The sequence below is a fragment of the Syngnathus leptorhynchus genome, chromosome 2, assembly GCF_054491065.1.
Source record: "Syngnathus leptorhynchus isolate UIUO chromosome 2, UIUO_Slep, whole genome shotgun sequence".
NCBI lineage: Eukaryota > Metazoa > Chordata > Actinopteri > Syngnathiformes > Syngnathidae > Syngnathus > Syngnathus leptorhynchus.
The window spans coordinates 9,382,260-9,399,185 of NC_141196.1; the positions used below are offsets into that span (position 1 = coordinate 9,382,260).

At 42.2% G+C, this 16,926-nt stretch overlaps 1 protein-coding gene across 1 annotated transcript in view; it reads left to right on the top strand.

Annotated features, from left to right (window-relative positions):
• LOC147060612 (neuroligin-3-like) overlaps positions 1–16,926 on the top strand; it is a 322,266-nt gene that overhangs the window by 269,845 nt on the left and 35,495 nt on the right. Inside the window, exon 9 of the mRNA XM_085905848.1 lies at positions 8,140–8,325. Within this exon, the coding sequence (XP_085761974.1) occupies positions 8,140–8,325 (186 nt within the window). The remainder of the gene's footprint in view (positions 1–8,139; positions 8,326–16,926) is intronic.

Here is a 16,926-nt window from a genome sequence, read left to right on the forward strand (position 1 = left end):
TGACACCGTCAGAGAGGTTGTAATTCTTCTTTAGTACTTTATTAGTGAGGTCATGGTGTCCGATGGGTATGAAAGGCAATGGCTTGTGCGTCTCTTCTCAGACATAACCGATATATGAGGGACACCTCTATAATCAACATGTAGTAAAGTTGATACCACTGTTATAGTGTCAATCAAAACTCAAGAGTGTTATACCGGAACCTCTTGTGCAGGCTTTCACCATGTTTGCGTAGGTTTTTCCCTAAAAATGAAGACTCAAAACTGTCCATAGGTTGCTTTGTATATGGTGTACTATATGTGGCTATGTGGGGGACAATTGGCTAGCTATCCAAGGACTCCAACTTACCTGTGACCTTGAGCGAGATAGAAAATGGATTGGATGGATGGGTCTCTAGAATATACCGCATATTTAGAAAGAAATCCCTCATTTCATAAAAGACTCCTGTGACAATTTGAAACCTAACATGGTTGAATTTTATTTGCATTTTATGACTTCCATTTACCTGTAGGAAGGTTCTGCTGGATTTTTTTTAAGGCCTTTTACTCTTCCTTGTGCTGCTACATTGAGAGCAGCGTTGTTGGTGTCTTTAAACAAAGTGCAGAATAAATAGGCAAATCCTCTGCAACTAATTTGGAAACAAATCAAAACCAGCACACCGTGCCCATTTCTGTAGCCAAGCTTTTTATCTTGAACTAGCAAATAACACGACTAATTCCAAAGTAGCATGCTAAATAGCGAGGAAACATTGTTCACATAAAGGGATGTTGATCTACAACTGATCTACATTAGAAGTGTTTTTTTTTTCAATTGAGCACTACAAAGGAGAAATGTGGGATGATTTTACAGCACCAGAAGTTCAACTGTAGTATAGTCGACTTGCTAAGTTTCGATAAGGATCACACAATACTAAGCTTATTGTGTTTTTTGCGAAAAGGAAGCGCAGCAACCTGTTGGGAGGAGAAGCTGGGCTTTGAAGATCTTCTAAATGATGACTTTTCTCTCCATTGCTGCTTCTCTGACTTGCTTTGATAAGCCTCGCTCTGATCTCCCCTGCAGTAGCACAGTGAATTAGTGCTCACTGAGTGCACGATGGTGTTAAACCTTCTCGCCACCCAACCTCATCGGTCAGATTTGCACATTTTTCATGCCTGGCTTTTGAACTTAAACACACACAAACACACCGACAGGCATCGTTGCTCTGTTCCAGTGAGAAGGAAAAAAAAGATCTGGAATATAAGAACCCTTTCAAAAAGGAGTGGGCAAATTGCGAAATGTCTCCCAATGAGCTGTTTTCTTCCGAGTGGAACCAAAGAGCTGCTTAACCTCACAGTTGTGCCTCTTCACCACCAGTCTTTTTCTCTGCCTTGACGGGAGTGTGCAGGCCCGCCTCCGCACCAGCTGTGAGATGCCTCATCGTCTTCAATGTAAAAGCATTTGACTGTCTTTGACAACTGACTGTCTGTGCTCAAAGCATTGATGTGTAGAAAGCGTGAGATAGTGCTTGTAAGAAGATGCTTAGCCATTGAGGGCGACAAGTGCCGCTCAAGTCAAAATGGATCATTTAGAAACCAAAGGGTTTACGTTTTAAGGGGAAGAACACGTTGATCATTGGATCATTTAGACATTTTTTGTTGCGTGTCCAACTCTTTGTCTAAAGCCCCCTCGTTACCCATCTTTAAAATATCTTTATTCCTAGAATTTTGACCCATCATGAGACTTGTTATGTTTTTATTGTTTCTGTTATCAATTTATTGTTTTAACTGTGTTTGTTGTATGACTTATTTTAGCTCCATGAACATCACTTTGTATGCACCCGTGGTTGTTTTAAAATTCTCTACAAATACAGTTGAGCTGAGTTGAGTATACAGTGCCTTATAATGGCTATCCGACCGTGTCAATCAAATCTGAGCATTATCATATCAGTAAAGACAGACACTTCTTTGGTCTGCACTTTAATTTGATGAAACATTCTGAGAATGTAAAATATAGTTTTAAGAAATTCTATTCATATGTAATTATAATCTTTTTCTGTGGTAATAAGATAATGCGGCTGCCTCTTTCCAACGACTTTCTCTTCTAGCAGAAAAAAAGACTGTGATGTTATGTAAATGGCCGTCAGTGTTCAGGAAGCCATAAAGAGGCTTCCTTGTGCTTGCATGCCCTTCTCTCTCCTTCCCTTGCTCTCTGATCACTACAATCTGACTCCAGCCGTGCCGTTGGGCATCGAGCTGTAAACAGGAACTGATCCGAGTAGCAGTCACCTTCATTCAGGCCCCTCCCTCGCAGTATTTTCAGAATTCCTTCACCTTCACAGCCCCTAAAATGAAAAGATGGGAGTTCCGAAAGCATGACTCTCTATTTGAATGATGTGCTACTGGATTTCTTATTTTGCTTGTCGTGAGCTTGACACACAGAGCCTTTATGTGGCCCCTTCCCTCATCTGCTTCCCATCCACACCCCAGAGGCTCCCATTCAGCTCGGGCCTGGCTGGGGGGGAAGTTGGGACTCTTTTGTAGTGCAGGATTCTTAAGGGAGGCTGTCAAGGCTGCGACTGTGTGGGCCTTTATTTCCCCAGAGAGGAGAAGGGGGAACAGATAGAGGGAAAGTGCAAAAGGGAGACGGGGAGGGGAAGTACCAAGGAAGAGTTGGGACAGAGACCGCCTTGTTAGCCAGCACCCCCAAAGAGATGGAGGATGAGAAGCAGAAAGGCAAAGGAAAATGGAATGAATCACACTAAAAGCGACAAAACTTGCCTTCCTTTACATCATCACTGTCTTCCCCCAACCTCCTCTTCTATTTCACTGTCCTCCTCCCTATCACTTCCCTCCATCTGTCCTCGTGTAAGCTCGCTCTACAGCTCAATAGCATAGTTTTGCCCTCCTCCTCACCCTTCTTTGCCCCCTCCTCACCCTCCGCCATTACTTCACACACATTCCATTATCCGGGAGATCGAGCTAAGAGAGATGTCCAGGGTCGGGGCGATCATTATCGTCACCTCTTTCCGCTCTGGCCTGAGTTATAGCCCGCCATATGGAAACAGACTTTTAAATCATAATCAATAGAGCAATATGTATGTGGTGAGGAAAGGGTAAAGGAAATCACTGCCACAGCCCCGTAGGAAGAAAGAGATATCGTGTTTATATTGAGATAGTGGCGCTGGGTTATTGATAAAAGATCACAGGACAAAATACATTATGTGGCAGCACGCTTGGAAAAATAAACATTTCTCGGTGATGAAATCAAACGGAAAGCTGCTACATTTGATACGCCAGTGGCATCAGCTGCATTGCTCCACGCTGATGCTTGAGCTTGTCCACACTCCCTACCTTGATCGACCCTCACCGTGCACGTGAAACTGTATACACGGTTCTTTCCCGACAAGCACCATGCAACGTGACAGGTGTGTGCGGAGACCTGGTCAAAGCTCAGCTCTGCTTCTCAGGCTGAGATCAAGGCTCAATCCGTGACCGTGACCGTGGCACCGCAAGAAAATACCATGGAGCAGCTCCCGTCACAAGATCACCTTGTTATCAGTTCAGACATGCTCCGACATGCTGAGACTGAAACCAGAGAGACTTATGTTGATCTGTGATGTTTGTTTTCGGTAAATAAGAAACTCTAATCTAATCTCTGATCCATCTGACGGAGGTTGGACTCCATAATCTGCCGTCTTTGTTTTGTTATTGTAAGGACATTTCAAGTTATTCACGATTATGGCCTTAAGGATGCATCTAAGATAAGCCCACAGAAGAGGTTCTGTTACATACTGTACATAAATTTTAGGCTTAGGCATCAATTATTAACAAGGCCTGCCATAAATGAAGTTTTTTTTGTATGAATTCGTCTTTCTAGTGCAGTTCAACTTCAGGGCATGTGCCTTTCCCATGTCAAAACAAAAGTGTTTTTTATAAAACCGTTTGAGCTGAAACTGCAGGACTAAGTTTGGTTTTGTTGTTTAACAAGAATCATTGGCACAGTTGCTTTGTCATGGTTTTTGCCCACACTAACTAGTAAGCTGTTACTTATATGAAGAGAGAAAATGTCCACCACAGTTATTCACCCATTATCCATGCCGCTTGTCCCCATGGGGGTTGCGGGCGTGCTGGAGCCTATCCTAGCAGTCATGGGGCAGCAGGCGAGGGACCGTGAACTGGTTGCCAGCCAATCACAGGGCACACAGAGATGAACAACCATTCGCACCCGCGCTCACATTTACGGGCAATGTGGAGTGCTCAAGCGGGAGGAAACCGAAGTACCTGGAGAAAACCCACGCAGGCACGGGGAGAACATGCAAACTCCACACAGGGAGGGCCGGAGAGGCGGATGTGCTCACCAGTGCATCACAGTGCCGCCTTGCACAGTTTTTCACGGGTGGTTATTCTACAGTACTGAAGCATCCTGGGTAGACGCATGTAGCACATACCTTTTGTGGTTATCATCCTCTTTGGAATCACTGGCACCTTTATGTGGTGGTGGTATCACCCAAACTGGTAATGAAGAGGTAAACCACACTTTTTCTTGAAAGCTTCAGAAGATGTTTATGGGCCTTTACAACATAGTTAAAGAATGACAATTTGACCCAACTTTGTATTTGGGTTGTTTTGCCCAAAACAATCCAGTAAATCAGGTCAAAGTGACCCAACCACGGTCCAATTTTTAACCCAAATTGGTTTGTTTTTAAGCCATAATTTTTAAGGATGTACAGTCTAGCCAAGAATCAAAACAACTGTGCTGCTATCTTAATTGCTTTCGAGAGAAAATATTCGCTGTCACTTTTCCAATCAAAGCATCGCCAGAAGTTAAGCAATAATTATTTTTACAATAGTGCCTGCAGCTTGTCCTGTTGTGTCAGATAGTGGATTTCCACCTCTCTACATTGATGCTCGCATGTATTTATAAATATTCATAAATCCAGTAGCACCAGGCTGGTGAGACAAAGAGTCCCCACTCAATAGACCATTGGACGGAGCTTATCCTGCCAGATGGATATACATTTCTGATTGATCATATTTTGTCATCCTCTAATGCCCTTTTGTTTTGAAGTTACGGCAGGATTGTAGTAGCTAATTCTTTTCATTTTGAAATGTCATTCCAGAGAATATATTTGCTTGAAATTCTTGGAGTACATGGGTTCTACACTTACAGGTTTCACAGTGCAGGTATGGTGTTGACCTCCACTTTTGCAGCTTTAACAGATTCTGGGTAGATTCTACAAGATTTTGGAGCGTTGAGGCACAGCTGTGAGGTCATTTAGGAGGGTCTGAAACATATTCTATCTCTCCCGTAGTTCATCCAGTTCCTTCACAACAAGTTCATCAAATAAATGCTATTTTTAACCTTGGTTAGTTCACAAACAAAATCAAAAATTACACTCTGTAAATTGTTTGCACAAATCTTGATGCATTGCTAAGACTAGCAATGAGGAATTTGTGTGACAGGTGTCACATGCACAGGTGGCCAACCTGCTTATGTCATATAACAAGATTGCTTCTCTTACCGGTTGAGTCTCTGCTCATTGAGAGTATGAATTTGAGCATAATCTGGTTGTATGGTATGTGTCACTAATATGTGTCCTAGTAGTATATTAACTGGCAACCAGTCCAGGGTTGAGTCTACCTTTTGCCAGAAGACCACAGTAGACAGGCACCAACTCCCCATGATTCTGAACATCAAAGTGTCAGTGTTTAAAAAATAGCTTCCTATCGTTTTAAGCAATATTGACTGGTAACAATCCCTCGCCCTGGTCCTACCACTGCAACCTTTTATTGTTTTTTAGTCCCACCAGTGAGAAATCATGGCGCACGTGTGACCAAATTGGTTGCACCCTAGAGCCTTGTTATATTCTGTAAATGATGTGACTGCTAATCCTGAGAGTTTGTAATAGTCGCCACTATGGAGACAGAGCAACTTGAGTTAAGACGAGAAGCCGAGAAAGATCCAATGATTTATCAAGTAGTAATGATACATAAGCACACTGAAGCATGAATGAGTTCAGCAGGCAGTGTGCATGTGGATCAGTGAGCAACAGTAGGAGGGGTAATCGCACCAACGGACAATACGATCAAAGTGCCTCCAAAGTGTGAGCGCTCCCTAAAATTTCCGTCCACACCACCTATTGATTAATATATTTCGCAGAGAGTATGTCTCAATGCCAAAGTCCATCTGATGTATTCCCTAAGCTGACGGACACACGGTAACCTAAATAAGTTGAATTCTCAGCAAAATATACCAGTCTCACTCAAGAGAAGGTAGTACAAGTCTGTTGTCCTTTCGTGCTGATGGTATGAAAAGAGGACAGTGAGAGAGGTGAATAAAAAGCTCTTCAGATGGAGTCATCCCCTTCTCCCTCCTGTCTTTTTCTATCCCTCTGCCTGTCTCCTTGGCGCTCCCTCCCTTTCTCTGCATGTGCCACGCTGCTCTGTCATCCTCAGGGATGCGTCTGAAGGAGACCATCTGTTGATCCATTTGTCTCCTGCTTTGCTGCCCGCACCACTTCCTCCTCACCGTATCCATGATGAGGATCGTCCTTTCCGATGCCACTCAGTCGCGGCCGTCAGGCGTGCGAGGACATGGGAGGTGTGATTTTGAAAGCAGGGCAGGCTGTCTATCATGGTGGAGGAAAGGTAGAAAGTCATTAGGACAAATACTCTGACCAAATCGTAAACAGCTAATGAGTCCAGAGCAGATGCTTTCTAATCTGTGTTTATCCAACGTGATCATGGCTCTGTGTGACCGAGGTCACGAACACAGATTTGTATTCTTTTTCTGAGCAAGTGATGCCTTCAAAGCACATTCCTTTCATCCCACAGGGCTTAAAAACAGTCATCATTACATAGAGGCATTGACCATGAAATAGAAACAAAGCTGAGAAACGCTGAAGGGTATGCAACCCACCGCCACATTCACTGCCTATGATGTGTTTAGCAGTCCTTGGAGGGAGGGGTGCGTCTTTGTGTCCACACGTCTCAGAGTTGTCGCCTCACATGCATGTTCTCTGGCTTGATGGACATTGAGACCACCGTCGGGACTTTGGGGTGTGCCTGCCTTTGAACGTCTCCCTTAGCTCTCGATTATCCATCATTCAGCAGGGCTCGGGCCCATGAGAGCCGCTGGGACGGGGTGGTGAAATAATTCTGTATGAGGTCTGATGGGCCCAAGAGAGAGTCACTGTCCAAATCAAACATTGTTGAGCACGTGACGCTCTGGGAAAGTCTGTGGATAGAACCTGCTGGGAATGTTATCGAGTGAGGAATTCTCAAAATGAACTTAAAATGAAGATAACGGATGCCCTTGTTGTGGCTTTAACATATGACCATTGCTTCTTTTTTCCTAGTGATCCATAAGATTATCATATGGACTGATCGATACATCAGATGATGGGTGTTCACCCAGGGTGACATGACATTGATTTCCCATAAGATGCTAGATGGCATGGGGTCCTCACACATTCCTATTTTACCAACAACCTTGTTATCGAATAAGTCATGATTTCATCGCAGCTGTCAACTGGCGTGACGGTTAGCAGATATGTAACCTTTCACGTTGATGATACATGCTCATACACAAGACGTACGAGAGTATAACGACACAGGGGTGTCTAATTTCTTTCACGGGGCACATTGCAATGATAGTCTCCTTTGGAGGGCCATTATGACGGTGAACCCAAATAAATGCCTGATCACCTCATGCTAAATCCATTCATCCATTCTCTGAACCGCTTATCCTACAAAGTGATGAATCGGCCAGCTAGTGTTAAAATCAGAGCTTAGTTAAATGGCATTTCTATTTATTTCAATGGGTAAAGAGGATTTACAATTTTTAAGTCACCTCTTTACTTTAATTTGAGATGAGATGAGATGTGAGACTTTGAATGCAGTACTACACAAATAAGAACTAAGGTATGCTAATATTAGTATGTGTAGTTGACGGAGTTGCTGAAATTTAGCAATGGTGGAGGTTAAAGTCAAAGTAGGAGGAGTGACTCCACATTGTACCTAATGTTGGTCCTCAGACCATATTTTTTGCAGATCCCAAACATCCTACTTTATTCAAAAGCCTATTTAAGCACTCAGTATAAAAGTTTAACATGGTCTCTACAGTGTATGCGTTTGAAATCTCTTTCTCTGCATGTGTTTCAGGCTTCCTCAGTACCGGGGACCAGGCAGCTAAAGGGAACTACGGGCTGCTGGATCAGATCCAGGCTTTAAGGTGGATCAGTGAGAACATCGGCTTCTTTGGAGGAGACTCCAACCGCATCACCGTGTTTGGTTCTGGCATTGGAGCTTCCTGCGTCAGCCTGTTAACCCTTTCCCACCACTCTGAAGGTACATATGGTGCTGTCAAAATTGGGCTGGTGATAGTTGGTAGGGGGGTGCAGCTGTTACCTGCTGGTGGGCTGCTTGGTATTAGAATCTGGCAAAGCCAGAGTGGCAGTCATTGAGTAATGGAAATTACAGCATGACAAATGCTGTATGGAGCAGGTGTTTGCATTTCAATTATTCTGTTGTTCAATACCACGGGGGAAATTCCACATGTGGGTCTTGTGATGCTTTGCTGCTTTTGCTTGTACCCACCCTCCTGCCTGCTTTTGGATGTCAGAAATGAACCTGCGGGTATAATTTTTTTTGGGATGTGAACAAGATTAACAACATGATGCACTTTGGAAGAGCCATTCAGTCCTGCTAAATGACACACACATACAGACACACACACACACACACACACACACACACACACACACACACGCCCCACTCTTCTCTTTATAGTGAATGTTCTTCCTCAGGCTTCCTTAATGCTGTCTCATAATGATATACTACTCTCGTTGGCTATGTCTTTTATAGTAAGTGCAGCATGTGTGCTTAACCTGTACTTGCAGTAAGCATGCCTCATAGACATACTTCCCTGATGCATCATTGAATTAAGAAGTAAATTCTGGCTCGGGCTTACTTTAACGAGCCACCGCTGTGGGATCCATCCGTGAATGTCAAATTCCTGCTCCACCCTGCAGAGCCACGCAGTAACTGCATCATTCTTAACCTTGAATTATTACCTTCACTCACATATTTACTCATCCTGTTGACGTAGTTGTATTGCAGCCATTCTGTTGAAAAGCGATGTTTATTTGCTGGTTAATATTCTAAATGAGAAATCTTCACATTTGACATCCATACACACATTTACTCAGCTTGTAAAGCAGCCCCTAACAAGGTACTTTGGACACGCATGGTTGGCAGAATAAGATACTCAAACTGTTTGTGGGAGATAGTAGATTGCATTAAAAAAAAATTTTTCATTTTGCTAGGGTTGAATCTTTTTTTTTTTTCTTTTTTTTAAATGCGTGTAAAAACTGTCCTTTTATTTCCCCCAAAATGCTAAGAATTGGTGATGTGTTTGCTACACTCCAATTTGCATTAAAATATTATTAATTGCATCAATTTCATGAGATGGGCGAGGACTGCTTTTGGATTCAATTTTTACCAATGAAGCTGCTTTTATTCCTACTCTATAATGCTACGCTTCATGTAGCCTGTTATTATACTGCCAGTGAAACCATCTCCTGCCTCCCAGTAAATGGGATATTACCGAGTTTGTTTTCCACCCTGAATGGTGCTGTATGTGACACTGATGGGAAAAAAACGCCGGTAAAAACTCAAAAGGTACCTGGTAGTTAGAAATAGAAAGCCGGGACTTGCTGCAATCTATTGAGTGGAAGTCAGTTTGAACACAGCATTGATCCCTGTAATTACACCAAATTTCTTCGTGGATTAATTAAAATTAAACCTCTGCTTCCTCTAAATTTTACTCATATTTTTAATCCCATCATATTGTCTTACTGTAGCCGTAATTGACAGGATGTTCTTGTTTCCAAGACAACCCGGTAAACAAGAATAGAAGGCATCTGGAGAGCAGCCGTGGAGCTGAAGTGAAAATCCATAATCAAATAAATTATACAATGGCATGAGCACACCTGCTTTTAGGTAGGCCCCCTGTAATGGATTTGTGTAACGATTTCTTATACATGTTTGCAGTCTGCTGCTCATTCGAAGGAAATATTGTATTGAGTTCCGAACGGAAATGGAAATTCGAGCAGGAGACGCAATGGGGAAAAAAATGCTTTCCTCTCTGAAACCTTTTTTTTTTTTTGAGTGGGCAAATAATAAAAAGAGAAATAACTCGTGGAGAGTCAACTGTCACGAGCATAAAAATGGACCGGTGATGTGTTCAAATGAGACATACAACAGTTACAAGCTAATCGAAGGCTATTTAACTGAATTTGACACTGTCGTCAAAGTTTCATCACCAGGAGCGTAATTAGCTGTTTGATGGTTCCTAGCTCCTCCAAAAAACACTGCGTAAGATGTAAAATGCTATTAGGTCATTTTTACCGTTGTCACGTTTTTTAATTTTTTCATCTTTGCCATCCGGACAGTTTTTTGGTGACATCACAAAAACGGACTGAAAATCAAACACGCTTGTGAAGTGATTCATTCAGAATCTCACCGATCTGAAATATGACGAGATTTTTCTGAGGCCTCGGCTAATTTCATTTCGGAGGCGTATTTTTGCCTAAAATATTCACCCGCGTCCAAATTGTCATCGACGCGAGCTATAGGTGCCACTGTGGAAGCAGTTTTGCCAAAGTGAAGTGGGCTCTAATAGAATATGATCCAATCTGACAGCACGAGATACTCCTCCATAGCCAGTATGTACTCACGCGCCTTCTCTTTCTTCCCTGTGTGGCTCAGATGCAGGATAATGAGGCCCAGGTTAGAGAGGTAAATCAGGGATGACACATTGTGTTGAATCTCCCTGGTGTGTGCACATGTGCATGTACGTGAGTGTGTTGTGTGTCTGTTTGCATGCTTCTAATGACAGTAATCCCACTGGCACTGAACACGGCCTGTCATGGCTGCTTGCAGATTGTTCTTTCTATGTAACACAAAGTCTTTTGGTGCCAGTATGACAACTTAGTTGAGATGCTCCATGCACCTCCTGAAGCCTATTTAATAAGCTGGATCCTCTTATATCATCCTAGCCCTCCGGCCTCTCTTTGATTGCCTGCTCCTCTGGCCTGGCCTTGGTGGCGTCTCCATGTGGGTGTGCCAATGGCTCCAGTCAGAGGGTACATCCATCACAAGCCTCCTTCACCTCCCCTTTTGGCCCGCATGAAGGCTGGCCTGGTCATCCTCTCGTGAGGGCTACTTTTTTTTATTTTTTTTTATACACCCGGGTTCCTGCCCTGCCGCTCCCATCTAATCCCCTCTTCACTGCACCCATCTGTCTCCCTGGCTTCACAGCCAGTAAAAGCATGCTGGGGCCTCACGCTTCCTCGCTATGTGTCCCTAGCGCCTTCTATTCCCGCAATAGTCGGCGGGATGTGCAGCGTTTCGCCAATAATAAGATAGCCGACCTGTTTGTTGTGCGCCAAACAATCAAGCTTTAAGTCTGAGACTCAGAAAGCAGAAACGGTCATTAAAAGCTCAACCTCCCTCGGCAGGAGAGCGGTTTTGACCAGCTTATTAAATGTAGATCAACAGTTGTGTTCCCACAGAGGGGGGTCTATGTGACGTCCCTTTCATTTTCTTCTTCAGCTTCAAAACAAAATGGCAGCTGAAGAAGTTCAGATGCAAGGACGTTAGCCAGTCTTGAGGATTATCTATCTGGCATCGCGCTGGCACTAATTGAACATGCAAATGTGCCTTTTTCCTCCAGCTCCTAATTATAATTGGGATGTTTTGCACGGTTTTTTTCTGCTAATGAGCAGATCACCAAAAACACGAGATTTTATTCTTTAGTGAATTATAAATGCAATATATGATATACATTTTTTTACACTTCAGTTTTACTTAAGTTATGAGGAGAATAGATTTCAAATATATCAGATTCCTGTAGAATAGAGATAAGTGTAAGTGTAACCCTTTGATTAATTTAAAAAAATGCTAATAGATATTAAAAAAAAAATACAGATAAACATTCAGAACGAAATAAAAAGAAATTTTCAAAAAGAGACAAAAAATAATTGCCTTGGGTAATAATAAATGTACCTACGTGTCTGTCACCACAAATGTCCACGCCATGCCTCATGTTGCAAGTGGGGTTAGATTAAAGTGAAACAAGGTCAATACTGTTACCAATAAAAACTTTGTAGATCCATGGAAAATTAAACAGTCAATTGCCTTCCCGAGCTTAGTCTGTCTCCTCGCCGTGATTACTTCTAGGTCTGGCCGTTCAGATTGCGGTCGCATTGCAAAAAAAAAAGAATCGATATGCATCTGATCTAGAACCACATATGAAAGCGACCCTGATTGGATTTTTCACAATTTGGGGTTATAGTAACAAAGGTTAAGACCCGTGCACATGTAGACTTTGCCTCGTTTTTTTCACTAGGGAGCTTCTCGCTCGCATTCACACAATGATGATGTTTGCTGAGAAGCATCAACCTCTATCCATCATAGAAAGGCTAGATAACTCTTTGATTGATACTGTATTGATACTCTGCACGTGTCCACACAGGCTGGAGGGACTGGGTTGCAGAAGCACTGAAGGTCGTTGTTTGCCCCCCTCTCTCTTCTTGTAAGCAATCAGGATAAAAGCTCTGCTTGTGAGGAAGTGCTCCTGTTTTAATGGAACATCTTAGAAATTAAAGACAGCTAGTGTGGAGGATCCTTCATGCCAATGTCAGCTTTCATTTTTATTAAGACTTCTGGGTTATTGGGCGCCATAAATGCTCTGGCTTTATTGCACTTGTGCAACACGTGCTGTGTCTTTTGAAATGCAAGACAGCACTTAGCAAACTGTAAGAATCCCTAAGAGATGAAAAAGCTTTGTTGTCAGGAAAGTGTGACATTTTTTCTAATGCGTGTGAACAATAGCATAAATGCTTTTATTTATTTTTTTAAAAACAGGATGAGACACACTGAAATTTATAAAACATGAGCTGCTATTACTTTAATGGCTTCTTTATAGTATCTAGAGTCCGTCTGATTAATGCACATTGCAAAGGATGTGACTTAATGTACAAGTGATGTATGACAATATAGTTTGGCTGCGCTGATTAGCTTGGAAACATGCAGGCTTCAGAAAGGGTGACTTAAGTGTGATGAAATGACTGACACACGTTCATGCCTCTTGTGCTAAGAATGCATAATTTATACTGCAATCATTACTGGTACACTGGTAATGTGGTTTTGTCAAATGAAGTCACCTTTGGAACCGTTTACCGTACAATGGCTGCTCTTCATGGGATAAAATTGACACATTTTCAATTACTATATTCTAAAAAATATTTTATTGATTTACTCTTGCTCCAGTCCAACTTTTATTAATAGTATCTCGTCTTGGTCGTTTGAGAGTAATTACGCTCCTTATACTATCCAAATACTGAAAACATATTTGACTCAATTCTATAACAAGTCCTGTGGCCTAATTTTCCAAATGCAAGCATTTTCTCCCACCTTAATCAGAACAGTTGTCTTATTAATCCAAACGTGTTATCGCTGTCACTTTTGGAAGCAATGAGCATTTGTGTAATAAAAACTGTCAAGCTGACAGCTTTTAGTAATTTAATCACTGTAGAAGTCTTTTTTGTTTTTTTTTTACATTTTGGCTAATTGTTACTTCTTTACTAATGTAACAATGCAGCCATTGTGAAAGTTTATCCTACTGCTTTGCATCTGCAGCATGGGCTTCCCAGTATTATGTTGCTATTTATTACCCTTGTTACTACTAATGTCTCTGCTTACAATGCTTGAAATTCTACGCTGAGAGGACAATATTTCAAGGTGTAATAGAATTGTAATGAATACCAGCGGTATGAGTTCACGGGGAGCATGAAGAGACGTCCCTTTCGGGCTTTACGTGTGATTTAACGGCGCACATCCATGTCGGAGACTACTGCATTCTTCATGGCATGTATTTAAATCACAGACATGTACATGGCAGGAATAAGACCCACAACAATGTTATTGCACCTCAAATCAATCTTTGTCTGTAAATCACGCTGATATCTTTGCTGGATTTAAAGTCCGCATTCATTGCCATGAGCACCCAGTCGATGTCTGCATTGAAAGGAATCGCTTCCGTGTTGCCTGTCAAGCTCAGGTTAGAAGTCATTCGAAAATGATTGATGTTATCAGTGTCATGGTCAAATTCATAATTGAAACTTTCTTGAGAGTACAGATTTTAGGCAGCATTTTAATACTATTAAGGACCTGGATTGTCAAAATAAATTGTCCTGAATTTATTGAAAACATTTTTGCCTTTATTCATTCATGGCTGTATCATGAAATAGCAATCTATGAATGCTGCCCCAAATGACCCAACTGGCAAAGGAGGCCAGTAAGATATATTGATAAAGGATGTGGAAATGTTGTGCTATAGCTCTGCCTTACCTTTACTATTACAGCTCCCCATGACCTTTGAAAATTGCACGTGTGAATTTGCTCTTTGAAGTGAGAACCCCCTAGGAACTTTCCCTTGTGGACTGAACACCTCCATAATGTCCTCACTCTCAAGGTGGTCATCCATCCACATGTGGACCTGGCTGCATATATTGCAGGTAACGTTCATGGAGCAGCCAGACATTGACAGCAGACTTTTAAGAGCAAATAAAGGCAGCTTTGCTCCAAGTTGGAAGGGGAAAGATAGCCAGCGCATACAGACACATGCCTGTGGCAGCTATTGTTGTGCAAATTCAATGTGGTGGAGGGAAAACTCTGAACAATTGTCAAAAAATGAATAGAAACCATTTCTGAGCTGTCAAAAGGGCTCGGCACCTCGAAAGTGTAAAGTTATCTGGGTGTTTGGTGCTTTTTGATTTGCCTGTTTGCTGAAAGGGTGTCTGTGCATATCAGGGTGTGAAAACAGGTACGAAAGATGAGAGAACGGGGGCTCGCCTTGTCATGTGCGCTATCATCCTACTTGAATTGACAAGCGTGATAATTAAACGGACGGGGGGGGGGGCATCTCATGTAGCTGGTATTATTGTGTTTATGTTGGCTACGTCTGCTTGAAGTCTGCCAATATCGTGGCTGCCATTTTGTAAAGAAGCTGAGCGCTTCATGAGTTAGCCTTGCTGCATTTATGGTCAAACTTGCAATGAAAGGGACTTCAGGAAGAGCATTGTTGTCTACCTAAAAATATATTCTTCACTATGCAGATGCAGTCTGGTAATTTCACACACATATTTTCCCCAACGAACTTTTCCGAGTGTTTAATTATCTTAACATGCATGTTTTAGACAGCGGCATGAAGCAGGATTATCCGGAGGGAGTCCACACATGGAGAACATGCAAGCGCAGCTCAGAAACACCAGAGCAGACTCATTAAGAGTCATGCATTATTCAATGAGAATTTGGCAAAAATGTCAGAAAAATATCACAAGGTTAACAAAAGTGAGAAATATGAATGGAACCCCACATTCATCTTAATCGCCATGAAAATGTCACAGGTTCTTTCTTGGTACATAGTTTCATACAGATTACTTCTGTACTATTTTTCCCATGTAACCCTACCAATTGACAAGCACATAACAATGCGGACTTGCGGAATTAATGATATGTAGTAAAAAGATGGCTCCGCTCTGGCTGTCCATCAGAGGGAGGCAGCTTTAGCGAACGCCAGCCAGCGGAGGAATGAAAAACTGACAAAGTGCCCAAAAACAGTGTGAGCAGTTTATTCTGCTGGTCCAGCCATCAGTCTGTCTCCACTTGCCGCAGGTGCTTGAACCTATAAAACATGGAGTTATAGGTGCTAAAAAGTCGAAAACTAACTCAAAGTAGCGGGGGGGGGGGGGGGGGGTAATAATGCATATCCAGTGGAACTGTCAAAGAGGCGGGTTTGCATGAAACAAAATTGAATCTAATCAAAGATCGTTACACATACCTGACAGTGATTAACTTCCAACTTCCTTCGTTTAAAAAAAAAATGAAGAAAATTCTCATTGCTATTATTGAATTCTAAATACAATATTACAGAGTCAAATGGTCATAATTGGATTCAGTAAAATGAATGGTGGGTGTTTCAAAGTGCTGCTATTACAGAACCATTATTGATTGTACAGTTATTGGACCTTTACAAACAGAACCAATATTAATCGTACACTTATTGGACCTTTTTAAACCAAACCTCAATTGTGTGATTCATCAATATGTTCAGAGTGGAATTTGTACGATTCTGTGAAAAAAAGATGTTAACTTCCTCAGACCATCCGTATGCCCAAACATACAAAATTTTATTCACGATGCACAACAGGTTGAAACTTATTTATTAACTCAATAATATTAATTAACAATAGCTGTTTGCTAATGGGTTGACTAACGTCCTAAATCACTGTGAAGGATACTTTCACCCTTGAATGGTTCAAGTGCATCGAGTACATTTTACATTATACTGACACTTGGTCGTGTGCATTTTCCTGACATATTTTCCCAAGTTTTATTTCCATGTTAAAGTCTGAGCGATATAGAACCTTTGGGGATTTGGACTTTTGAAGTGGCATCGTACCTCTAGCAACGGGCTTTGGCAGCTCGCGCAACATGTGGCCCACACAGGCTGCCTCAGCAATATTCTCCTAGACAATACGAGAAGAGCCATCTGGTGATGTAGCACTGAGATTGCTTTTGGAATTTTAATCGCGCCTGATGAACGAGGGGACGACAGACAATGTCGTCTCTTGATGGGTCGCAGTTCCCCAGCGAAGGTTTTGGCTAAGTCATCAGCTCAGGTGGATGCTATCCACGAATCCTCTTTGATGAATTATTGTCAAGAGCGTATTCGTACACATCCTAATGGACAGTGACAGTCGTGGAGAAGGTGGCTGAGGCTCCAGGCTGTGCCCCAGCATACTTTGATCCTGTTAGGATTCTGATCAATTAAAGCAATAGCGTCATCATATTACAGAGCACAGGGTCTCGTCTGTTTCCTGT